General features: G+C 37.5%; 3 protein-coding genes across 3 annotated transcripts; 2 read left to right on the top strand and 1 right to left on the bottom strand.

The window, feature by feature from the left end:
* Nucleotides 1-7,437: 7,437 nt before the first annotated feature.
* Nucleotides 7,438-8,301, top strand: LOC129765723 (trypsin-like). Its single transcript, XM_055766142.1, has 2 exons — nucleotides 7,438-7,495; nucleotides 7,557-8,301. The coding sequence occupies exons 1-2, from the start codon at nucleotides 7,438-7,440 to the stop codon at nucleotides 8,270-8,272; spliced, it is 774 nt and encodes a 257-aa protein (XP_055622117.1). The 3' UTR covers nucleotides 8,273-8,301.
* A 568-nt stretch (nucleotides 8,302-8,869) lies between these two features.
* LOC129771032 (chymotrypsin-2-like) lies at nucleotides 8,870-9,746 on the bottom strand. Its single transcript, XM_055774276.1, has 2 exons — nucleotides 9,689-9,746; nucleotides 8,870-9,625 (listed from the first exon to the last, which is right to left on the bottom strand). Exons 1-2 carry the CDS (start codon nucleotides 9,744-9,746, stop codon nucleotides 8,907-8,909), a joined length of 777 nt encoding a protein of 258 aa, XP_055630251.1. The 3' UTR covers nucleotides 8,870-8,906.
* An 8,302-nt stretch (nucleotides 9,747-18,048) lies between these two features.
* LOC129768287 (chymotrypsin-2-like) lies at nucleotides 18,049-19,398 on the top strand. The gene is made up of 2 exons (XM_055769820.1): nucleotides 18,049-18,145; nucleotides 18,204-19,398. Exons 1-2 carry the CDS (start codon nucleotides 18,088-18,090, stop codon nucleotides 18,914-18,916), a joined length of 771 nt encoding a protein of 256 aa, XP_055625795.1. The 5' UTR covers nucleotides 18,049-18,087; the 3' UTR covers nucleotides 18,917-19,398.
* Nucleotides 19,399-26,414: the final 7,016 nt, after the last annotated feature.

Raw genomic sequence — 26,414 nt, 5'->3', positions numbered from 1 at the left:
ATTTATATGGCAGAACAACGTTGGCCGGGTCAGCTAGTATTGTTATATTAATCTAAATGCATAACAATAGGTACTTACCCGTTTCGTCGGGAACATTCTAGATTGCACATAATCCTCAAACGAGCATTCACAGGAAACACATCAATAACATTGTATAATCAAAACAATAACAATCGAATTGTCATAGGATAGGAACGCATGAAAACGAACCTGGTATAAAATAAATTCCCATTGTTTATAGCGAATATTCTAGAATACCCGAGCAATAATGCAACAATAGAATTTACTGTAGCGTAAAATAGGGCACGAAATGTTCAGTATATACAGCACCACTGTACTGAAGTCTTAAAAGTACAGTGGTTCTGTTAAAGATCAACCAACATAGTTAGTTGTTCAGTTTCAAATCAACCATCGTAGTGAAATTGTTCAGTAGTAGCTAAATCAATGTAGTGAATTGTTCAGTTGTTCGGAAATTCACATGGTGAAGTGATTGGTTTGGTCGGCCGAAGTACTAAAAGCGTCGGGAAGAGTCCAAACCAAGTTCGTAATTTTTCCCAATTCCCATATATATAGATATATATATCTATATATCTATATATTTATATCAAACAAATCTTAGAGAATTTCCGATTCGATTGGTATGCAGATCATGAGAATTCGTTCACAGTGAAAATAGTTAATAACGTTGACTTTATTTCATAAAAACTTGACCTGTTTTCTGATTTGGCACCCTTCCTGAAAGACTTAGTTCTACGTCAAAACAAAATCTGAATGAATTGTAACAAAACTTTTACTAAACAAAAAAAAATTTACAAATCTACTTACTGCTTTCAAAACATTCCATAACCGATCAGTAGGAGTGCTGTAGTGCAATGACATCAGTGACACGCGAATTGAAAGAATCATCTATATATATAATATATATATATATATATATATATATATATATATATATATATATATATATATATATATATATATATATATATATATATATATATATATATATATATATATATATATATATATATATATATATATATATATATATATATATATATATATATATATATATATATATATATATATATATATATATATATATATATATATATATATATAGACACAGGTACAGAGCATTGGAGACAGCAACATCACAATAACGAAAACACTTGTAATACTAACCTCGAGCCAACCGCGAGTAATCGGTTACATATTACTTACATAGTTATAAGGCAAACATTGTCGAAATATTGAACTCCCGGCCCCGTCAGGTTGACGCCATATCAGCCTTAATAAAAATATATATTTTGGATGATAAAAAGACGGCTGGGTAATGTCGGGGACATAACCGGAGTGACGTAGGACTATACAAAGGGGACAGCTTTTGTTAAATATATATTTTAAATATATTGTTTTATTTTCTTCTCCTACGTGAATACCTATCTATCTACCTGAAAAATGGATTAGTTTACTGTTAACTCTTTATGAATATGTTGATGGTTCTGAAAAGAACCTTTGGTGTTGTGTTTTTGTTATCACTCGATATTCCCATCTTGTTCGGTTAAACCTTCCTGTTTAGCTTTTGCGTTTGCCACTCGCCACAGCTTTCACAGTTGGAAAATTTCTTCCCATCCAGCTTGTGACATGTTGTTCAGTAAATTACATTTAATGCGACGTGCCGGAGAAACACTTTGCCACTCACTGAAACTAATTGTTGCCTTGATGAGCGCCGAACCGAAGCTGCTCTGTTCTTGATGCGGGTTTTCTGATTGTCGTGAGCAGCTTTGCAAGCCAACTCGAGCACTCCGACGGCCGAAACTCTATAATCGCTGTTAGGTATACTGGTGCTCCGGCACCAATCCGTTCGGCCTAGTTACCCTTGCGGAGCAATCAGTGAATGCGACCAACAGGGAACTGGAGACCTGCACGGTTCGAGTGAGACTTTGCCTTTCCCTTAACTTGTCCTCCTTTGTTACGTCCACGATGCCGATGCCGTACAACCACACGGGTTTACGGTTTGAATGAAAATAAGATATTTTTTTGGGGTCCGCGTGTTTTATACTCTAGCGGTACATACTCACAGGATAGAGACAAATCGGCAGACTCAACCAGAGGGGCGAGTCCAACGAGACGAACGAATGAGCGTTAAAAGGGAGCGATGGCAAAAAAATACATTCATTACGATTTGTTCGCTCGTTGGATTCACATGCAGGCTAAAAAGGGTCCTTTTCAGGATCACAAAATTATCTTCAATCTAAAGAGTTTATTGTTTTGTTATCACTCGATATCCCCATCTTGTTCGGCTAAACCTTTCTGTTTAGCGATTGCATTTGCCACTAGCCACAGCTTTCACAGTTGGAAAATTTCTTCCCATCCAGCTTGTGACATATTTTACAGTAAATTACATTCAATGGCACGTCGCATTACCACCACTCAGTATCGGATTGGAGGTAATTTTAACCTGTAATTGAACAATTGCGATGACAGTGGTACAGTGTCGACTTTCAATGTGGGGTCATAATTTGGACCCCGAACTCTATGTTTACAAAAATGTCCAACTAAATATGTCGTATTACAGGTCCGTCCAATTAGCTAAATGTCGAGATAAGTGTAAATTACTGTACTTTCAATCTAGAAGCAATTTAAGAATTGGTGAAAATCAATAAGCTCAGAACAACTGCCAAATTCTCATACTCATCATATCCTGGCAAACAAATTATAAAAAAATCAATTTGTGTTTTATTATTATTTTGGATATTGTTTTAGAAAGTATTGAACTGTATTTCCTAAACTCTTTTTTGGAAGGTTTAATGGCCCTGAAAAGCGCCTTGTTTTATGGAATGGTTCCAACTTAGAAAACTTAGTACTCGTGGTTTTGAAAAAAACAATTTCGAACGCCCTCGATGCCGCCTTGTTCTGGCCACCAAAGCAGTTTGTATAAAGAACAAACTTTTTTCTTCTGCTACCTGATGCCGTTTTGCGATTGCGTTTGCCACTCGCCACTCGCTGCAACTGCCTGTTGTCTTGATGTCCAACGAACCGAATGTGTTCTGTTCCGAATGCGGGTTTTCTTATCGTCGGTCGCGAGCAGCTTTGCCAGCCAACTCGATCACTTCGGCGGCCGAAACTATATAACGCCGACTAGGTGGACTGGTGCACTGGTACTAACGCGCTCGGCCTAGCTACCCTTGTGGAGAACTCCAGATCAACACGGTTCGAGCGGGATTTTGCCTTTCCCTTCATTTTCCTCCTTTATCATGTCCAGACATGGCTGCTTGGGTTGGTTTGTTGATGTGTTGTGATGCGAACCGATTTTTTTTTTCCCAAAATATATTTTTTATTAAGGCACATGTGGCGTTAGCCTGACGGGGCCGGGAGTCCAATATTTTGACAATTTTTGTCTTACAACTATGTTAGTAATATGTAACCGATTACTCGCGGTTGGCTCGAGGTTAGTATTACAAGTGTTCTCATAATTGGTATGTCGCAGTCTTCGATGCTTTATACGTGTGCCCGACACGGGCTACTTCATATTGGGATGCAGCTGACCATTAATCAGCAACGCCCCCCTAGTCTGTACCCCATATCTAGCGTGGTGCGTCTTTCTCGACACGAGGAATCCAGGATAGAATGGTCACTAGCCGGCGCAATCATCAGTTCGTGTAGAATTGTCATGAGCGGTACAACCTTTGGCTCTTGTTGAATGATCAGTGGACTGCACAACCTTTGGCCCGTGCATCTGTAAAGAGTGTGTGTATGTATTGCCGCGACTAAGTAAAAGTTTATCGATTGGATAGGAGGGATATGAAACGGGGACACAACGAAGGAAACATCATTAAACGTTGACATCGGCGTTTCTGAGGAACAGGTATAGATGAAGCAGAAGATCAAGATCACGGCTACCTAAGATATCCCGGACGGGGATATCCGATTGTCTGCCTTGTGCTCTCAGTGCTCTAGAGAGCTGAGAGCGAGCAGCATGGAACCGGATACACGACCAGACAACATGCTCGATGTCGTGGTAGCCATCGCCACAATCACAAAGATTGTTTACTGCGAGCCCAATGCGATAGAGATGCGCGTTTAGGTTGTAGTGATTGGACATAAGCCGAGATATCACGCGAATGAAATCACGACCTACATTCAATCCCTTGAACCATGCACTCGTCGAGACCTTAGGGATAATCGTGTGTAACCAACGACCGAACTCATCTTCACTCCACATGCGCTGCCAACTAACGAGTGTGTCCTGACGAGGAATGTGAAAAAATTCATTATAGGCAATTTGCCTTTCAAAAAGTGTGCCTTCTGAAGCGCCCACCTTAGCTAGCGAGTCCGCTTTCTCATTCCCCGGAATCGAGCAATGAGAGGGAACCCATGCTAAGGTAATCTTGAAAAATTTTTCGACCAAAACACTCAATAGATGTCTTATTCTTGTTAGGAAATAAGATGAGCGTTTATCAACTTTCATTGAGCGGATTGCCTCTATTGAGCTGAGACTGTCTGAAAAAATAAAATAATGGTCGATGGGCAGTGTTTCAATGATCCCTAGAGCATAGTATATCGCACCCATTTCTGCGACATACACGGAACAAGGAGGTGTACGGGGGTGTGCGAACCGATGTGGTGTACGGTTTGGATGAGAATGATCGTTACGGCAGCGGAGCGGGGATTTTTAAGCTGACTGGCTGGCTCGAGAATTATGCATGTGTGAGACTGCGACCAATGTTTCGTTCATTTTTTTCTTTTTCCTTTCCAATCGTGCTTCATTCTATTTCGCTGCTGCTCTGGTTGCCCGTTTTGGTCGGTACGATTTGAGGAGCACAAAATGGACCAATCAAAAATGGGCACATAGTGCATTTTGACAATGCTTGATATTTCACAATTATTCAATTATTTATCTCAAGAAAAATGAAATGCTATTCGTTATGATAGAAGCGTAGATATATTTCCTATCAATTGATGCAAAAACCTTTGCGATCTATTGAGAAATGCTCGAGTTATAAGCGTTACAAATCTTGCATTTTTTCCTACTTGTTCAGTGCCTAGATTTCCATTTCACCCCCTATATCTTCCGGTTAGACGTAGTCCTACGTAAAAAAAATATATATATAGTAGGAGCCTGCCTGTTGGTCTCAAATGTTCCTATCTCACGCCTCCACGAAGATCATATGACGACATTTTTAGATCGGGCGTGAACTGGAAACACACACCTGTTCTTGGCTCCGAGAACGGGTGTCGAAAGTGGCTAAGTGAGGGGGTGCGAGCGAGTCAGAGCGCTATATCTCTCCCGGGGAAGGCCTCCCGGGTCATGGAGGCCTTGCCAACCCGCTGTCTCCCGGGCAAAGGAGATACACTCAATAAAATGGAGCTACGATCACGAAGAGTAATAAGAATGCGATCACCCGAGAAGGGTCCCCGAACTGGAGCTGGTCCTGGAACGGGCGTAAGAGCGAGCGGCCAGCGGCTGGAGGGCGAGGAGCAAGAGCGGGCCACCAGCCGGGTTCAACCCGAAGAGCTACCGCCACACGGAAACAGCAGCCATCGACATCACCCAAGAAACGCTGCGCCTACGAGACGTGTTGCGACTGCCAGACGACAGTCGTCCACACTTGTGGGTACCACTAGGCGCCGGATCATGTGGACACACGAAATGAATGAATTCGTGATCCGCGCCTATTACATCTGCACTGCTTTGGAGACGGACATGAGCGGCCGTCCTCGAATACTAACAATGTTCGAGGAAGCGTATCCAGAGTTCGTCGGGAGGCTTGATCAGAACGCGATGAACGCGAGGCGTAGAGCGATAGTACGCAACAACATGCTCTCCCAAACGCAAATCGACGAGATCAAGCAGCAGGTGCAGAGAGAAATAAGCTCCAGGAACAACAGAGCAAGCGATTTATATATATATATATATATATATATATATATATATATATATATATATATATATATATATATATATTATATATATATATATATATATATATATATATATATATATATATATATATATATAATGGATTTCTGTCTGTCTGTCTGTCTGATTCTTATGGACTCGGAAACTACTGAACCGATCAACGTGAAAATTGGTATGTAGGGGTTGATGGGGTTTTCGTGATAGTTTAAGACCCCTCCCCCCTCTCTAAGGGGGGGCTGCCATGCAAATGGAACACAAATTTCTGCATTACTCGAGTATTAATCAAGCAAATGAAACCAAATTTGCCATGTGAAGGTTTTAGAGTCTAATAAATGTTTCTATGGTGGTTAGACTCTCCATCACTTTTCTAAGGGGGGGCTGCCATACGAATGAACCACAAGTTTCTGCATTACTCGAGAATTAATCACGCAAATGAAACCAAATGTGGCATGTGGAGGTTTAAGGGTGCAATAAATGTTTTTACGGTGGTGAGACATTCCACCCGTCCTCTTTAAGGGGGAACTTTCATACAAATGAAAGACAAATTTCTGCATAATTCGAAAACTAATCAAGCAAATGGAGCCAAATTTGTCATGCGAATGTTCTAAGGGACACGAAACGTTTCCATGGTGAATAGACACTCCTCCCCTCTCTCTAAGGGGGGGGGGGGGCTTCCATACAAGTTTCTGCATAATTCAAAAACTAATCCAGTAAACTGAACCAAATTTGGCATGTGGAGGTTTTAGGGGGTAAGAAACATTTCTAAGGTGGCTCAACACTCCTCCCACCTTTCTGAGGGGGGTTTCTTCTATCTATACCAAAAAAAAGGATCGCGGGATGTGTTGATAAGAGCAGAACTCGAGGAAGAAATTGTGCGATTCAGGGCTGTCTTTATTCTATCATATTTTCTGTATAAAACATTTATTCGATGTAACGTAGAAACATGTTATTTGCAAGTGGTTGAAAAATCTTGAACGAGAATTGTGTCTGAAAATAATCTGATATTATAATGATGAGTTTTGGTAGAAGTACTAGGAATTTTATAGTAAAAGGTAAATTCAACGGGGTCGAATCAAAGATCAATCAATGAACAGTTCTGCGATTGGACCCATGAACTTGGGCGCTACGAAGTTTGCCGGGTCAGCTAGTTTTGTATAAATTCGTGTACATAAAAGATGTATGAACAAATTCAAATTATTTGAATTATTATGAATGGTAAATAGAAACATATTTCCAAATTTCAATTTATTTCGGGTGGATAAATTGAAATTTGGAGAAATTATTCAAGAACACGAGAAAACATTATCACAGTAAAAAAATATATAATAGAATAATAATTATTTTTAATGTGCCAGAACAGGAATGACCGCTTACCAGCTTACCAGGTCTGATAGATACCCATCTACATTTGATATAACATGACAGCACATTCAATTGCCTCCGGCAGAAATCTTTGATAACACGGATCTATAAAAGCTTCGTTTGGAACTGCTTGTGTCAACTGATACAACATGTTCCGAATCAGTTTGTTGGTTGTGCTTACGGGCACTGTTGTAGTTTTAGGGAGCAGTGAGTACATCATCTACATGAAACACTTATGAATATTTTCAACATCCATCGCTTAATACAGCCCTTCCAGAGACATTTCTACAAGAAAATGGACGGATCGTGGGGGGGAACGATACCGCTCCCGGACAGTTTCCATACATTGCTTCCCTGCGCACCCTCTCGAACAGTCATTTTTGTGGTGCTTCAATCTTAACCGAACAATGGCTCCTGTCAGCTGCCCACTGTACACTTGACAGGCAACCAGGTGGGGTCAGTGTAGTGGTCGGGTCGCACACGCTAAACAGGGGAGATCATCACCGGGTGGCTCGAATCGTGAACCATCCCTCGTTCGATCGTACAGTCTCTACCGGAAACGACATATCGGTGATAAGAACGGCGTCGATGATGATATTCACCATCGTCGTTCAACCGATCGCTTTGACCGAAGAAAATGTTGATATTGCTGAGGGTGCCATCGTGGCCGGGTGGGGAACTACGAGCGAAGAGGGTGCCTTCACGAACATTATGCAGTGGAAGTTTACCAAAATCATCACGCTGGATGAGTGCCGTCAGCAGTTTTCGGAGCAGCTTGCGGGGCTCGTCACCGCTGGACACATATGTACGACGAACGAGCAGGATAGAGCCGTGTGCTCCGGTGATTCCGGTGGCCCATTGGTGCTCGGAGGCCGAGTGCATGGCATAGTTTCCTGGTCGGTCGGGTGTAACTCCCGTACCCCGGATGTATACACTCGCGTTTGGTCGTATCGCAGATGGATTGAGGACTCTATGGCATCGTAAATTTTTCACTGAGATAAAAAATGGAAAATACAAAAATGGATACAATATTCAAAAATAGTTTGTCTATCTTTTATTTGTTTGGTATTAGAAAAGGGTAAAAGATCGATGTCTACGATAGAATTTTCCGAAATTTTCCGGCCTTCAGGACTCAGAGATCGGAAAACAAAAATTAAGGATGCTATGTTTCACCACCGGTCATAATGTTGTACAACATTTGGTATTTTCTTGGCTGTCAGTGAATTTTTGCGGAACACGGCAACTTGGACCTCCGAAAAAGTGGTCGCACAAACTCAATAAATTGTTGTTTCCAAGATATTGAATGACTTGGAAATCCTTCATCAGTTTTATTGAGTTTTTAAATGGTTTTCAATGAACTCACGCACAGTTTAGATATCATCTATCACAAGTTTCGACCGCGAACATGCTTCATCTTCAAACATCTTAATAATCGATATGTTTTGGTAAATGTTTGAAATGAAAATGTCTAAAAAATTCCGTTGGCATTCAGATAGGTAAATGAAATTTGATTTGGCAGAGATCTATTGCTCCAAAGCAAGAAATGAATAAGATATACTGACCACGAATTTGAATGTTGACAATTTTATTTTATTCCATCTGTATTTTCAATATTTTGTTATGATTCCAAAGTCTCCGAAATCCACTCACGGTATGACCAAACTCGGGCGTAAACATCAGGTCTATTACCGCCACACCACACCGTTCTGCCGATAATACCGATCAATTGGCCAGCGAACACTAGAGGGCCTCCTTCATCGCCGTGACACACTCCTCCGCCGACTGGACTCATCGTACAAATGTTCCTATCAGTGACATTCGGCCCATCTGCCAAGCCCGAGAGTCGCTGGCGACATTCGTCCACTGAAATAACGTCGGTGACCTTCCATTGCAACGGGTTGGCATGTCCACCAGTGGAACTTAACCATCCCCATCCGAACACCATGGCACCACCGGCAACGAGTACATTCCGTTCCGTCAGAGCGATCGGTCGAATGACAGGGATGAATATCATATGTGATGCCGTCTGTATCATCGCAATGTTATCCCGAGAGGAGCTTGGATCGTACGTGGGATAGCTGACGATTCGACCAACTCGGTGATGGTCTCCTGTGTTCTGCGTGTGTGATCCTACGACGACTCGCAGACCCACTGGGTCTCGTTCCCATCCACAGTGGGCAGCGGTTATAACCCATCGCATAGTCAAAATTGAGACGCCACAGATGTGTCTGTTGTTCATAGCAATACGCAGTGAACCCATGAAAGGAAATTCTCGGGAAAATGCACTGTTTCCGTTGACAATACGTCCATTTCCTTGTCGGGATTCTTCAGGAAGCGCTGCAAATTGAATTATTCAGATAAGTTATTCTTAATCAGTCATTATATTTGGGGTGTACTTACTATTGCCGGAAACCACGACAGCGCTCACGAGCGTAACCAGCAGAACAATACGAAACATTTTCTATCAGTGGTCAGCGACAGTTCTCAACGTTGCTTTTATAGATATGTATCCGATGTTATCAGCGCTTGGGGCGGGTAGCTACTGTTAGCTCCGTTTCGTTCTGTCGTGTTATGTCAAATATAGATAAATATCTATCAGTTGTGATGTGAACAAACCGTGAACCCTTTCATACCTTGCTTTTTAGATTCTCAGTTTTGTTTGTTTTCATTGAAACAGTTCAACCAATTCAGACATTAACTACCCTCGCAAAATTGTCGCAAAGGATGGATGTGATAGTCTCAAGTAGTAAGCAGTTCTTTTTTAGTATAGTATTACTCATCTAAATCGCCAGGTTGGAAAATATTGAGCCGATGTTATCCAGGGTATTGACATGTAATCCTTTTGCTTTGACCTTCAGAAATATTGAACAGTAAATTTTTAACAAGAAGAGATGCATGGTTATGTCCCCGAAACAGCATGTTTTGACATAGGACTATGTCTTCGAATTCTATATAGTGGGTCACTCTACGAAAAATGTAACGATTTATTAAGAGTTTTCAAACGCATATTACTCAAAATGGTTATTGCGACATATGTTGTGTTATATATAATTAGACAGGAAATTTATCCAGATTTTTTTTGCTTGAAATATGAACAATGAATATAGTAAAAAATGTTAACAATTTGACGATTTAATTGGGTTTGTTTTCTTTCGATTGCACTATCCACTCGCTTCCTCCCCGACGCACAGTGCGTTGAATATATGGGAATGCGGGACAAAAATCAAAACAACCCTTATAGTCATTTTTTCGGATAGGTATAATGGACAAAATGTTAGTTATGATGAAATCTACTTAATACATAAGCATTAAAGACTTATGTATTATACGTAATCGCAAAAGTGTCTTAAGCGCCAAATTAATAGTGTATAGGATATTAATAGTGACATAAAATTAAATTGTTCTCTGGAATGCTTCTCCTGTTTAGATAAAAGGCTAATAACACACAATCTTTCATATCTCATCCGACGACATAGTGACCTAAACCCGTGGTGATTTTTAATTTTTTCTTATACATTTTTTCATCTAAGTTGCTATTCCTTCATTTTTAACAATTAAATACATTTTACTCTAGGTGTTCTTTGCTGGATCTTCTCGTTACAAACATGCCAGATGCTATCCTGAGACAAGATCAGTTGTCAATGCCTGGTATTTCCAACCATGACATGATATTTTGTTCACTTAAGTTCTCATGTAGTAAATCATAGTCTACCGTGACTATGTCAATTTTGACTCAAGTAAACTTTTAGAAGATGTCAAATCATCAATTGGGATCCGTATTTTTCTATCGATGATCCGAAAGTTATGGTCGAATTTTTGAATTATCATTTGCTTAAACTTCACGATGACTGCATAGCTTTGAGACAAAAAAAAAGAAGAAGAATGCATGGTTTAATGATGACATTGAGCGAGCAATTATCAATAGGAAAAAAAATTGCTTATCGAACCTGGAAACATACAAAAAGTGAAAATGATAGAAGCCGTTATAAAAATTTGAGAAACCGAGTCAACTATTCAATAAATCAAGCCAAAGTTAATTACGACAAACGTAATTTCAATGCAAATTTACCTAGTAAAAAGCTATGGAGTAATATTAATTAGATTTCTAAAAATTGTTCTTCCTCTGACTTTGCCCATTTATAAACAATTGTTCAACAATATAATTTCTTCTTCAGTCTACCCAAGAGCTTGGAAAAGTGATAAGATAATACCTATCAAAAAGAAAGGAAATAGTGCTTCTGTAAATAATCTACGCCCCATAAGCATTCTATGCGCACTCACGAAAGTTTTCGAAAAGCTGATCAAATTTCAAGTTTCAAAATATATGAATGATTATAATCTGTTGCACCGATTGCAATCCGGATTCCGCACTTGTCATAGCACACATACTGCATTAATTAAAGTCCATGACGATATAGCTCGTGCGATTGACAAAAAAGGCATAGCTATTTTGCTTTTGATTGATTTCGCCAAAGCTTTTGATCGAGTGTCCCATTGCAAATTGGTTAATAAGTTAATTATTTTCTTTAATTTCTCACAATACTCTGCTAATCTTATGAAGTCTTATTTATCTGGACGAAGTCAGGCTTTGTTTTATAATGGTATTATGTCTCCCTTCTCCTATATTGAACCAGGTGTCCCCCAGGGTTCTATCTTAGGCCCACTCCTGTTCTCGCTTTTCATCAACGATTTACCCTCTACTCCTGAGTTTTGCTCCATCCATATATTTGCCGATGACGTACAAATATATTTGTGTACCTCTTGTCCGATTAACCTAGAGAACATGATTAGAAAAATCAATCATGACTTGAAAAATACTTTGCAATGAACACGGACAAATCTACTTTAAGTAAACCATTCGAAGACTAAAGCAATGCTTATTTGCAAGCAAAAAACTATACCTATTCCACCTCCAATAATTTTTGATGGTCTGATTGTTGAATATGTTGATAAACTTAAAAACTTAGGAGTCATATTCATGGGATACTTTCATTAATTCTCAATGTGGTAAAATTTATAGCGCCTTGAAACGCTTGAACTAGACATTTTGGAGTATCTACGAAAATAAAATTATTTAAACCGTTGATTCTTCCACATTTTTGTACGGAGATTTTATCTACACCAATGCTTCTGCGACCGCATTCAACAGACTAAGAGTTGCTTTGAACTCATGCGTTAGATATGTGTACAATTTATCGAGATATTCTAGTATTTCTCACTTGCATAGCACGTTAATTGGGTGTAGTTTCAACAAATTTTAAAGGGTGTGCCACATCAAATTGCATCACGGAAAAAACGCTGTAGAAATTCGCCCAGTAGACCGATCCTTTTGAAAATTTTAGACAGTAAAATAAAAACTATTAAACAACTTTTGGCATTTTCTTTTTATTCATACTTCGAGCCCAAGCCCGTATGCTCGCACCTTCCTCTTTACCCCGTCCATAAGGTTCTGTACAACGTCAGGTTGTAGTTTTTTTTTAACAGAAATCCATTTTCTCTTAAAGTCCGCCTCCGATTTGACAACTTTTGGGTTCTTCCGGAGGGCCTGCTTCATAATCGCCCAATATTTCTCTATTGATATATAGATATAATTCCTAAAAATTAAATTTCTACAGCGTTTTTTCCGTGATGCAATTTGATGTGACACACCCTTTATGTGTACCGAACATGCATATTTTTTTCAAAGTAGCTAAAAGTTGCGTGCCACATTACCTATTTGAAAAACTTCAATGTATGAGAAACACGAGGACCATGAGTTTTTTAATTCCCCAACATTCATCTGTATATTATGGGCAATCAATGTTAGTGAGAGGTATTTTTTGTTGGAATCGGTTATCACCTGCTCTTAAATCGTCCGTAACTATGTCTAGCTTCAAAAGGGGTCTACTTGGGGAACTTGATCGCATGCAATGAATGAATTTACTTGAATCAAATTATAAATTCAGGAATTTGTTAAATTTAATCCATTTTAAATATCACACCACAGTGTAACGTTCACAAAAAAGGATTTTTCCTTAAGTTACACGAATAAAGTAAATAAATAAATAAATAAATAAATAAATGTTTGATTTATATATTCTTACTTTTTGCATAAAAGACTAACTATTAAACATTCTATAATGCTAACCTGTAACCGATGTGAATTACGCATTCAATACATTTTATTTTGCAATGCAGTGGTGACAGGCCTAGCTTGTAAGTTTCGGTATTTGGTACTGTCTCAACAGCCTTCGATGTATTCATCTTTTTCGGAAAAGATCCACAAATTAAGCATTTTGCAGAAGCTTTATTTCCGGAAAGCACATTTGCCACCTTTCCATCTATCATAGTAAGATGGAATTCAAAACTTACAACGATCTGAGCGCTATCGTTGTTGATGATGAAAATCTGTAACGCTTTAATTTTCTTCTCCATTTTTGACTGAATGCCAAGAATAGCTTGTGAGTCTTCCTTCGTGAACACAAATTTAAGCGGTCTACAGTACGATTTTGAACTTGCTCGAGGATTCATCCAGATGATAGCGTTATTTGCGGAGTCGATCAGTTTTAAGGAAACCAGTGCAACGACTAACAAACTTTCGTCTGAACTTCCTGCTTCCGTATAATATTGCTTGTATGCACTATGCTCTGAATTGCCTTCAAAACCACATTTACAGACGAGATTGACTGGAGTTGAAGTCATTAGCGAAATTTCTTTGACGATGCTAGCGGAGGTGCAATTCATATAATCTTGTATTTCTATTTCAGCAGACGTCTCGTTCGCAGAGATCAATTAAGGAGTTATTTTTGCTTTTTCTTGTTTCAATACATAAATACTTGGTAGCAAATTTGGATGTATTTCATTCAAAGTTCTTTGAAGTACATTGTACTTTCTTTCAGAGTGATCTATAGAGCCAGTGCTTGTGCCGCCGTCAGTGTTTTCTCCTGATTTCCACTCGAACAGTTTGATACATTGGCAGCGAATGCAAGCACTTCAGGTACATTGTTGTTAACAATGTCTTCAACGCGTCGCCTTTTTGTCTTTTTCGGACATTCGTCAAACGATTTCTGAGATCTTCCTTCACCAATTTGAGGAACAGACTGCAAATCGTCTTTAATTTTACCTTTCTGATATGCCGGAAGCTTAACTGGTTTTGACAACCAGTCAGAATTTTGCTTTACGAATTTTGAATATGATCTGCAGCATTTCGACAATCTCTGGTTAATTTTGTAGCAATAAACTTTGCAAAATTTCAAAAGCTCTTCTTTCAATTCTTTAGAGAAATCATCCGTATCATAAAAACTCAACAAAAAGGTGAACAAACGATCTTTTCTTTGGGAGGGGTCAACTGGGAGCCATTATCATCTAAAAAACGTAAACTGTGGTCAGAAGAGCAGACTTGAGCAACAAGAATCACTTGCAGAATATCAAGAGTATAATGACTGAAAAGTTGAGGGGTGTCTTGGAGCGGAACTCAGCGGAACTTTTCTTGCCGAATGATTTGAAATTTTAGTATCTTTTTATCTTAAGGAACAGAACTACCTTAACAAAGAAGCGTTTATTTTCACAGTGATTGCCGCATGTTCCAGTAATAGTTGAGGAAACGGATTATACTTATGTGTTGCTACCGTCGCCATTTGGGGTTTCACTTTGAAAGATATCGAACATGAACGAAAACTCAATGTAAAACTGCGATGAATCATTAAAACTTAATTTGCCACGTGCTTAGAAGAAACTTCTTGACTGCACATGCTAGTTCTAACAAATTGGGTGGTCTAACAAAGCTACTGAGATCGTTTCAGCATGCCTGAAACATGAAAAAACACACCACCTACTTAGTTTGGGTGAATATTCACCGAAATATTTTTTCGAAATGCGCACAAATATGCATTATAATTCTTAACGTTTTAAATGTTAAATTAGTACAAAAAGTTGATGGGTCTGAGCCTAGGGGCACGGACGGGATCTTGACATAGGACTGTTATTGTGTGTAGTAATGCATTTAAATTGAGTTTTTCATTTTTCAAAATCTGTGTTTTTTTTTCTCTTATGACACATAAAATGGATGCCCTGGAAAAATCGTTTCCTGTATGTACTTGTATCCTTTAAACGGGTTAGATGTTAGATGACATAACGTGGCAGAATCCGGTACCGCATTTTGTTCAAAAATGTACACAAGAATACCATTAAAGCCATTACTACCCTTTTCTTCTGTTTATTCAATCATGCAGAAGAAGACAAAGAGTCATCATGTATCATTTTCAAACACAAGTCTAAATAGTTAAGACCTACATAAATCAATCAATCTATGACTACAAAAATATATTATTTCGATCCTCTAAATCAGCAGCCATTCATTCATTAATTGCATTTTTACATAACCAAACAACATACTCGATATTATGACATCCTGGACCACAATTACACAAATTGTTAGTAGTGAGGCCTACACATGAATTGAGCACAAATTGATTGGACGACATACAATATATTATAAAATTAATGCCTAATACCGGTAAATGTAGAGTAATTTATTTTACGCATCAATTCACATTATGAACTAACGCCCGAATTTTGGCAAAAGGATTGCTCGTTGTGTCGGGGAGGAAGCGAGTGGATAATGCAATCGAAAGAAAACACACCCAATTAAATCGTCAAATTGTTAACTTTTTTTACTATATTCACTGTTCATGTTTCAAGCGAAAAAAAATCTGGATAAATTTCCTGTTTAATGATATACAACACAACATATGTCGCAATAACCATTTTGAGTAATATGCGTTTGAAAACTCTTACTAAATCGTTACATTTTTCGTAGAGTGACCCTCCTATATAGAAATCAAAGACATAGTCTTATGTCAAAACTGTGTTTTTGCTCTAACTTTTATGTCTCAAATTCTACATGCAAACAGTCTTCGAAAGACTTTTATAACATACCAATACAAACATTTTTCGGTGCAGAACTTGTCAATAAGTCATCTTCACTCAACGTTATTGATATTTCTTCCCAAAAAATACGCTCTCTTCAATTGCTTGCCATTCTTCCTGGGGCAAGCATAAAAAAAGTTTGTTGACGGAATTTGAAAGAACAAATTTCACTCTATACAACATGTGATTTTCAAAGATATGTAAAAATTGAACGGTGAAAAAATATTCATAACTAGAATAGTTAAGAGCTCATGAAGTGAGAGGGTTAATGAAAACAAGTTGTGCCATGGCGTACACGATTCCTTTGACCTTCTTGTTATCTGAAACAAAAAATAGATTCAGAATCAGCAAAGATGCCGCTATCGCATGAACCTCGGACAAGTCAAAAGCACCTTTTTTGACAAAATGGCGGCCGTTCGAAAAACAAAATGCGGTTTAAAACGCTTTTATTTATTTATTTATTTTGGCTTAACGTCTCTACAACATGGACTGATTCACAATTTTTCTCAAATCATCTTGTGTATCGTTCGTTGCTTGGTGTTTTTAGTGGTGAGGCTTGCAAGGCCTGTGACCAACCTCACTATCTCGCAGGAGGACCATCGTAATACTGCTGCTTTACGTCCCGAGTACCACCAGGACTGGGCAAAGACGCTTATAGCAGCGTCAATTCGCTTAGAGGAGCTGTTTCCGAGTTTTTGTGGCTTTTCTTGGGGACTGGCAATGCCCAATGCTCATCCCACCACACCCTAGACAGTTCCCCTTTACCAGTGCAAGCCAGAAAAACGATCTATGACGATAGAATTTCTGACCCGAACGAGAATCGAATCCGAAGCCCCCATCTTGGCAAGCGCACCGCTTACCACTAGGCCATGGTGACCACGCTTTTTTACGTTTCCCGAATTTTTAAAAATAGTAAAATTTTAAAAATATCATTTTTTTAGAGGTTCGTGCGATAGAGAGAAGTCTGCGGATTGTATCCATATAAATTTGACATGAATCGGTTCAGTAGAACTTGAGATATAGTGTACGCCAGTTTGAAAAAAACAAGTTTCGAGAAAAACGCGTTTGAAGTTAATTGTTATGGCCATACCAGATTAGATACCGCATCACTAAAATGGCTCTAATTCGGTAAATAATAGGATTTTCGATAAGTCCTTTCTAGGATATATATTTGAATGCCTAAACTACAGAAAGATGAAGGAAATTAATTTTTTATTTTTTTCAAATTTCTAGACTAGAACACTGCCTTAAATCAATCGCATTTTCAAACGTTTCCGAGAACGGAAAATATCATTAGGTTGGAGTAAAGTACGCATCGTAATGAAACTTACGATCACCAGCTGCAATGAAAAGAATCGAGGATTATCAGGGGAAACAGAGTTCTTAGGGTTCTCGGATGCTCGAAAAAAAAAAGACTATTTCAATCAATCAGTCAATGTATTGTGTGAAGATTCTCTCTCGAAATCCGACATTGACAGTGAAGCGCTTAACGCAATGTTTTCAGGCATGAGATACATGTTCGAAAGGTTCATAGACTTTAGGTTCTCAATGTCGATCTACTCATGATAGAACAGCAATTTAAACTAAACACAACACAAGTGACAGTTATCAAGAGGGCACACATAACGAAAATATTTTTTTCAAAAATTTGGACTATGCTTTACATATCAACATCGAACCGACGAACCGATGCTTTGACTATCCGCAATGCGCCACTACCTAGGTTCTTCCACCTATAATTTTTTTTTGCTGTTCTTGAGGTTGATACTTATCTACTACTGATGTAACACGACAGACCGAAATCGGTAGCGGGTTGTTACCCTCAACCAGCTGCGATAACAACCATATATAAAAAGACGGTAGTTCAAATCATACCTGGTCACCGAGACATCATGTTACGAATCAGCTCACTGGTGCTGCTTATTGGCATCGTAGAAGTTTTCGGCACGGGTGAGAATTTTATCAGTCTAAACGTAAATTGTCTGTATCTAAATTGTCTCCATTGCAGTGCTTCCCGACGACGTTTTGCCAGCAAATGAACGCATTGTTGGTGGACACGATGCGCGCGCTGGACAGTTTCCATTCATGACCTCTTTGCGGATAGGAAATAGCCATTTCTGTGGCGGATCGATCATGAGCGATCGCTGGGTTCTTACAGCGGCCCATTGTCTCGTTGACTTGCAACCAGCCATTGTAAGCGTGGTAATCGGATCACATCAGTTGAACAGTCGCGGAGAGACTCACAGGTCGTCGCGTTTTGTGATGCATCCAGCGTTCAATGAAACGTCCAATTGGAACGACATTGCACTGATACAAACTGCTTCAATGATGATCTATGCTCCAACCATTCAACCGATCACTTTGGCAGAACGGAACGTAGACGAGGCCAGTGGCGCCACCGTAGCCGGCTGGGGACATGTGAGAGAAGGTGGTGGATTCACGAACACTTTGCAATGGAAGGTCACTAAAATTATCGCACTGGATCAGTGCCGGAAGCTGCATTCAGACTTCCATGCGGCTCACGTATTTGATGAGAAAATTTGTACAATCAACAATGTTGGCGTGGGTGCATGCGTGGGTGATTCCGGTGGGCCGCTAGTGTATGGAGGTGAACAGCACGGCATTGTGTCATGGGGATACGGGTGCGCCAGAGGTGCTCCCGATGTGTACACTCGCGTTTACTCCTACCGGGAATGGATATTAGAGAATATCGAATCGTAAGATGGATTCACCAGTATGAGTCCTAATAACCAACATTTAAAAAAAAAAAAGATGAATTCTTCTAAATAATTCTCCGTGTTCATTTTCCGAGGCATTTTTATGTTTTTTTTTCGAAAATACAGTGTCTAGCACAAGTCACAGGATCCACCATCAATATATCAGAATACTTATGCAGAATTCATCCAGTTTCATAAGAGTTATGTTGTTGACGAATACAAAATTTTAACCTATCTAGCACAAACGTAAGCATTAAAAAATGGATGGCGATAAAAAAAAAACTACAAAAAGGTGATTCAATGGAGCAATCCTATCCAAAATTATCCTAAATTATTGGAATAAACCCTTCGTTTGAGGTTCGCTTAAACATTTTTTTTCTCGTTCCTTTCTTGGCTCTCGTTATTTTCTAGAAGGGAGAGTATGTTGTAAATGTCGGATCGGCAATATCCAGAGAACACGAAAAAAAGTAATAGAAAGAAAAAAAGCTTGGAGTCAGAATATAGTTGAGTTAATGCGACATAAAAAATCCCAAAAATAAAAATAAATGTAGAATTCTTTCTCACAAAACTACGGAGAATACATCGATATGCGAATGTGATCGGTAAATGCCATGGATTTGAGTCAATACCAATACCGAGCTGAAGCATCAACAACAAAACCTCACAATTCTTCGTTAACAGCTTTTCTCGAAGTTTCCTAAATTTTCCTTTCTCAAAGGCTTGAGATAGATTTGTTCAAAGCGTCATAATAGAAAAGATTCAATCTATCAACAAAAACATTCCAGAGGAGAATTAACTTTGTAGTCTATATTCTATAGACTTTTCTGGAGGGGTTACTCAGTGCTGAAAGCAGCAAGAGTGACAGGGATTTCACTATGCGAATATCGATAGATGAACAATTTCATACCAATTCGTCTTAGGAGTTGGGCGCGTCATATCAGATTGCAATGGAACGTTGTTTGTATTTTTTGAAATCTCAAAAAAATAAGACTTCTTTGAAGAGCGTGAAAAAATACCAAAATATTTTTTATAAATAGCAAAAGGTTTATTTCCTAACACTAGAACTACTGACCGATCAAAACGATAGGTTGTATCATTTGTTCACGAGATTTTATCTTGAAAATTTATTCAATATTTTCTTATAATGTTATAACTTTTTCTAAATATAGTTTATTTCTTTGAAATTTATATATTTTGACAACTAACCAATGCAATATGGTCAAAATGATCGGTTTGGTAGAAATCCATTTTTATGTATATATAAAAATGGATTTCTGTCTGTCTGATTCTTATGGACTTGGAAACTACTGAACCGATCGGCGTGAAAATTTGAATCAAATTTGGCATATGAAGGTTTCAGGGGGCAAAAAATGTTTCTACGGTGGCTCGAGACCTCTCTCTAAGAGGGGGCTGCCATAATTCAATAGCTAATCAAGCAAATGGAACCAAATGTGTCATGTCGAGGTTTTAGTGTTTTCATAATGGTTCGAGACACCTACCACCTCTCTAAGGGGGCTGCCATACAAATGGAACACAAATTTCTGCATAACTCGAGAACTAATCTAGCAAATGGGGCCAAATTTGGCATGTGGAGGTTTTAGGGGACCAAAAATTGTGGTTCGACACTCCTCTCCTCTCTCTAAGGGAACTTTTGGAAAACTCTGAAGGAAATGGGAAAATTTGGAAAATTTAATTCTACAATTACATAGTGACAAGCGTTGTTAGTCAATATAATGTTTGCACTAACGAAATTGTTCTTTGATCGAAGGTGGAAATGGATTTTCAGATGAAAAAACAGGCTCCTTTATCTTATTAATACGAATACGAATACGGACCCGTCCGATTCGAGATGTCTACATTTTGGTATATTTTCTGTATCGAACATGTATTCCATGTAACGGAGAAACATGTTATTTGCAAGTGATAGAAAAATCTTGTACGATTATGTCTCAAATTATTTCATATTATAATAACGAGTTTTGGTAGAAGTAGTTTGCCGGGTTTTGCCGGGTGCTCCCGTGGCCGAGTGGTTAGCGTCAAACCTAACATGCCGGGGGTTCGGGTTCGATTCCCGTTCTGGTCGGGGAAATTTTTCTTCAAAGAAATTTCCTCTGACTTGCACTGTGGTCACGCGTATTCTAGAGCTTGCCACTCAGAATGCATTCAAGGCGTGTTATTTGGCATAGAAATCTCAACTAAGTACTAATGAAAAATGACGCAAGTAATACTACGTTGAGACGGCGGAGTTCCTCTAGGAACGTTAGTGCCATATAAGAAGAAGAAGAAGTTTGCCGGGTCAGCTAGGAATTTCTAGTGTTAAATTGTTAAAAAATTACATGGATATCCCATACAATAATCAACAAGTCATTCTCAGATCAGAACATGTGCGCCTTCACATGGAAAAAGTTTTTCTTAAACCAACTTTTTTATGTTTTCCCAACCAAAGCCAAGGGATACAATGTACCCGACGAAGTTTTAGATCTTAGTCCATATTTCAGACTTTTACCGAAGACGTCAACTTTCTATCTTTTATAGTGTCTGGAATATAACAGTTCGGCTGAAAAGTTTATAAGGTAACACAGTAAAACAATTTTTTTTTGCAAAATTCAATAACATAATTGCCTTCGAGGGCGATACAGCGATTATAGCGATCTTGCAACTTTTCGATACCATTTTAATAGTACTCTTTCGGTTTTTCCTCAAAATAGGCCTTAGTTTAGGTAATCACTTCAACATCGGTCTTAAATTTCTTGCCAGCGAGCATTCTCTTCAGATTTGCGAACAAAAAATAGTCGCTGAGGGCCAAATTTGGAGAATACGGTGAATGCGGAAGCAATTCGAAACCAAATTAATGCAATTACATGCGAAATTCGGATTTTTCCATTTTTTTCGCAATAAGAAAAGTTGCTTTACTCTCAATGCTGTAATCCAAGAACCAATCGACCGATTGCTGTCAAATTTTGACACGTATTCATTGAAAGATTGTGCTTTGTGATAGTCAAGTAGATTTTTGCCAGAGGCACCATCTAGACGTCAACCTTATGAACTTTTCAGCCGATCTGTTATGATAGTTTTGTTTGGAAACTCCTGATAACTGAATGTTTCACCTGTAACATTTTTGTGCATAAATTCTCGCGTTTGATATGTTCTTAACATTTTTCTAAATAGATAAAAGTTTGCAAAAATGTTACGAGTAAAACATTAGTAGTAATTTTCCAAAAAAAAAAACATCAAAAAGTTGTTGTCAAAAAAACTCTCTTCCTGAAGCAGTGCCCTTCTTCCTTCTTATAATATTTTTTTCTTGGAAGCCAAACTAGCCTTGTACAGAATTCATTGAATTATTCGTCATCAAAGGGTTGATTTATCATTCAAACAATATCAATTAATATCTCTGTATGGAAAGGTCCTACAGGAACGTTCTTTGATAAGGTTAACTGGATTTGCTACTGAGTCGTTTGGCAAAACATTGTGTTGGTCTACTAAAAGTTAAAAAAAAAACAGAAATCGGTTTTTCATTTCTTACTGATATTTTTGTCCACTTCATCTACACACATGCAGATAAAAATATGTTCGTAAAATATTCCGAACCATGAAAGTTGAAGCTTAAAAATAGGTACATACCATATTCATGCTTTAATTTATCACAAAGCTACAGCAATTCGGAAATCATCATAATCATCTAAGAATTTCGACTTTTGATGATTTGAAATTCGTTTTTCTCAAAAGCGTAATCTTTTAATATTCAGAAAAAAATATATCAATAGCTCATACAATTACCAACAAATCATCCATACATCGGACGAAGGGCACTGCTACAGGAAGAGAGTTTTTCTCACAACAAATACAGTAAAACCTGTTTTTGTGCGGTCTTTTGTGCGATTTTTTTGTGCGGTATATGAAAAGAAGTATATTTGACGAAGCTATCGTCTATTTAGTTTTTTTCGATGGTTTATATGCATTTCAGTGCGAAAAAAGCATATTTGCGTCTCAATTATCCACTTCTGAAATCATTCCCTTCCTCCCATCAAATGTTCTAAGTTTTTCTATGTTTTTGCATGACATGATTTCTAACAACCACGCTTTTCGATATGCAACTAAAAGCACAAAACAGCCACGCGCAACCGAAAAGGCAAACTTTTCCATCGCAAAGCAGGGAAACAAAAGGAAATTGAACGGTGAATGGATTTGAGTTATTTTCTTGGGGGAAACTTTTTTTATGCGGTTCCTATCTACCACACAAAAAAAGTGGTTCACGCTGGTTCACGCTAAACGTATGTATGCATAAATAACCGCGATTGGCATGATCTGTAAACTTTTTTCTACTTGGAAACATGCCAGAAACATATCAAACGCGAGAATTTGCAAACAAAAATGTGACGGGTAAAACATTTTGTTTTCTAGATATTCCAGAAACTATAAAAGATAGAAAGTTGACGTCTTCGACAAAAGTCCATATTTTAATAATATCTAATACTTTGTCGAATACAATTTATTGCCTTCTAGACTTTGAGCAATATGATTAGTTGTAGAAGTTGTAAAAAGTTGTAATTTTTTCAAAGAAAACGTAATAAGGTTGTCGTGTGAAAAACTAATCCCCTGTGGAAGTGCCCTTCTTCTGATGTATGGATGACTTGTTGTTAATGGCATGGGCTATTCATGTAATTTTTTGTGAACTTTGAAAACTCGTTCTTGAAAAAAAATATTTTGGCATTTTTAACTGGAAATTTAAACAATTTCCTACATTAAATTTTTTGATCAAAATTTTGTAGGTCTTATAGTTATTGAGTTGAAAATTCTTATGAAAATTTAGGAAAAAAATTTTGACCCTTTTCAAAAAGTAGTTCAAATTTTTTTTGGAGATTTCGAGTATGCAAAGTTGTTTAAATGACCAATGCACAATGGTCCAGGAGATGTATTTAAGTGGAAATTAGCATTTAGAGCTCGACAGTTATTCTCTAGACAAAAACTGTCTTCGACAAAGTTGTTACATATAAAAGAGCGCTCATTTTTATGTTATCAAAAATAGGGTGACCAAAATTGTCGATGGAATAACAAATTTAACTTTCTTATCTTTATAGATAGAGGTAAACATAGTTCGACAATGTTGTAGTCCCAGTTATTTAAGACATCTTTGTAGAACAAAGTTTTTTTTCTGTCTCTTGAAATAACCGATCTAGCGCCTTTTTTCTATATTACGTTAGGGTCACCATGAAAAAAAACTGTTTTTTGCTCTAACTTTTATATTTCAAATTCTACATACAAACTGTCTGTGGAAGACTTTTAGAACTTACTAATATAAACATTTTGCGATGCAGAACTTGTCAATATCTTAACTTAACTCAAAGTTATTAATATTTCTTCCCAAAAAATACGCTCTCTTCAATTGTTTGTCATTCTTTCTGGGGCAAACGTAAACAAAGGTTATTGAAGGCATTTTAAAGAGCATATTTCACTCTATATAATATGTGATTTTCAACAATATGTTATTTTTTGTGTTTGAGAAAATTTTAATTTAAATCATGAGTTTTTGGGTAGAAAAACACCAATAACTTTAAGTAGGATTAAGCTATTGACAAGTCTGCATCGCAAAATGTTGGTATTGATAAGCTCTGAAAGCCGTACGAAGGTAATTTTGATGAAGAATTTGAAATATAAAAGTTAAAGCAAAAAAAAACCCGTTTTTTCATGGTCACCCTGATGCAACTTACAAAAAAAGCGCCAAATCGATTATATTAAAAGATAGGAAAAAGCTTGTATAAAATAACTGGGGCTATAACATTGTCGAACTATGTTTATCTCTATCTATGAAGATAGTAAAATTAGATTTTTTATTTCATCGACAATTTTGGTTACCCTATTTTTGATAACATACTAATGAGCGCTCTATCATATATAACAACTTTGTTGAAGACAGTTTTTATCTAAAAAACAAATATCTCCCACAAAGTTGTTTTTGGCACTTTCTATCTAAGTTGCATTAGGGTAACCATGAAAAAACGTTTTTTTTGTTTTAACTTTTATATTTAAAATTCTACATCAAAACTGTCTCAGTACAACTTTTAGAGCTTATCAATACCAACATTTTGTGATGCAAAACTTGTCAATATCTTAATATTACTCAAAGTTATCAATGTTTTTTTTACCCAAAAACTCATGATTTCAATTTTAGTTTACTCAAACACAAAAAATAACAAATTTTTGAAAATCACATATTATATAGAGTGAAATTTGTTCTTCCAGATTCCGCCAACAAACATTTTTTATGTTCGCCCCAGAAAGAATGACAAACATTTGAAGAGAGCGTATTTTTTGGGAAGAAATATTAATAACATCGAGTGAAGTTGACGTATTGACAAGTTCTGCATCGCAAAATGTTCGTATTAGTAAGTTCTAAAAGTCTTTCGAAGACAGTTTGTATGTAAAACTTATAACTTATTTCTTGTATATTATAACTTATATTATAACTTATAACTTATAAAAGTCAGAGCAAAAAACAGTTTTTTTCATGGTGACTTAGAAAAAAGGCACTATATCGGTTATTTCAAGAGATAGAAAAAAAACTTTGTTCTACAAAGATGTCTCAAATAACTAGGACTACAACATTGTCGAACTATGTTTACCTCTATCTATAAAGATAAGAAAGTTAGATTTTTTTATTTCGTCGACAATTTTGGTCACCCTATTTTTAATAACATAAAAATGAGCGCTCTATCATATGTAACACCTTTGTCGAAGACAGTTTTTGTCTGGAGAATAACTGTCAAGCTCTAAATGCTAATTCCCTCTTAAATACATCTCCTGGAACATTGTGCAATGTCTTGACACAAACAAAGTTTCATTGCGATCTGAGATGCGGCGGCCAGTCGAGTTGACACAATATTCGTCAGATACATCAGAATTTTTGAAAGCAGATAACTAAAGAAAGTGAAGAAAAACTAATCAACATGGAGCAAAAGAAACGGAAAAGTTGCAGAAGGCTATAAAGAGGAAGAGTGCAGCGAGGTAATAATATTTCAACTAAAATAAACAAAATTGATATTCTTAACGAATTTGATATCCGATCGACACATAAAAATATGTAGAGACATAAAGTAACCAATATTGATTATTCATTCAGTTTAAGCTAACGGACATTTAATACATTTTTTTTCTAAATTGCTTGATGTAACTATTTAAATCATATTGCACTGTATTGACAGCATGAAGACTGTCCAACTTTTTTTTTTTTTTCAAAGGTTACAGTTCTGGCCACATTCCGATTTCTATCTACTTCCAGTCTACTGGCGGTGGAGAGTCGTTTTCTTGTCTTGTCTTGTCATGTCTCGAGTCCGTGGAATTATCCCCATCCACGGTACCACAGATTACGTGTCGGATCACTCTTCAATGATAAATAACAGTGCGAACTACGAGGGTCGTTCAAAACATAAGTTTCAGCGCTTCAGAAATCGCGGAAAGATAAAGTTAGGACAAAAAACAAGGTGATTTTCGTAATCTACGTTTTA

Source organism: Toxorhynchites rutilus, chromosome 2, assembly GCF_029784135.1.
Source record: "Toxorhynchites rutilus septentrionalis strain SRP chromosome 2, ASM2978413v1, whole genome shotgun sequence".
In the NCBI taxonomy this organism is placed as follows: domain Eukaryota; kingdom Metazoa; phylum Arthropoda; class Insecta; order Diptera; family Culicidae; genus Toxorhynchites; species Toxorhynchites rutilus.
The sequence above is the reverse complement of the archived record's forward strand: the minus strand, read 5'-3'. Positions and strand labels throughout refer to the sequence as shown.

Excerpts from the sequence above, each read along its gene's own strand:
- LOC129765723 (XM_055766142.1), top strand. The coding sequence starts at position 7,438 with ATGTTCCGAATCAGTTTGTTGGTTGTGCTTACGGGCACTGTTGTAGTT. Across the intron at positions 7,496-7,556 it reads TGTTGTAGTTTTAGGGAGCA|CCCTTCCAGAGACATTTCTA; the intron begins GTGAGTACATCA and ends CGCTTAATACAG.
- LOC129771032 (XM_055774276.1), bottom strand. The coding sequence starts at position 9,746 with ATGTTTCGTATTGTTCTGCTGGTTACGCTCGTGAGCGCTGTCGTGGTT. Across the intron at positions 9,626-9,688 it reads TGTCGTGGTTTCCGGCAATA|CGCTTCCTGAAGAATCCCGA; the intron begins GTAAGTACACCC and ends TTCAATTTGCAG.
- LOC129768287 (XM_055769820.1), top strand. The coding sequence starts at position 18,088 with ATGTTACGAATCAGCTCACTGGTGCTGCTTATTGGCATCGTAGAAGTT. Across the intron at positions 18,146-18,203 it reads CGTAGAAGTTTTCGGCACGG|TGCTTCCCGACGACGTTTTG; the intron begins GTGAGAATTTTA and ends TCTCCATTGCAG.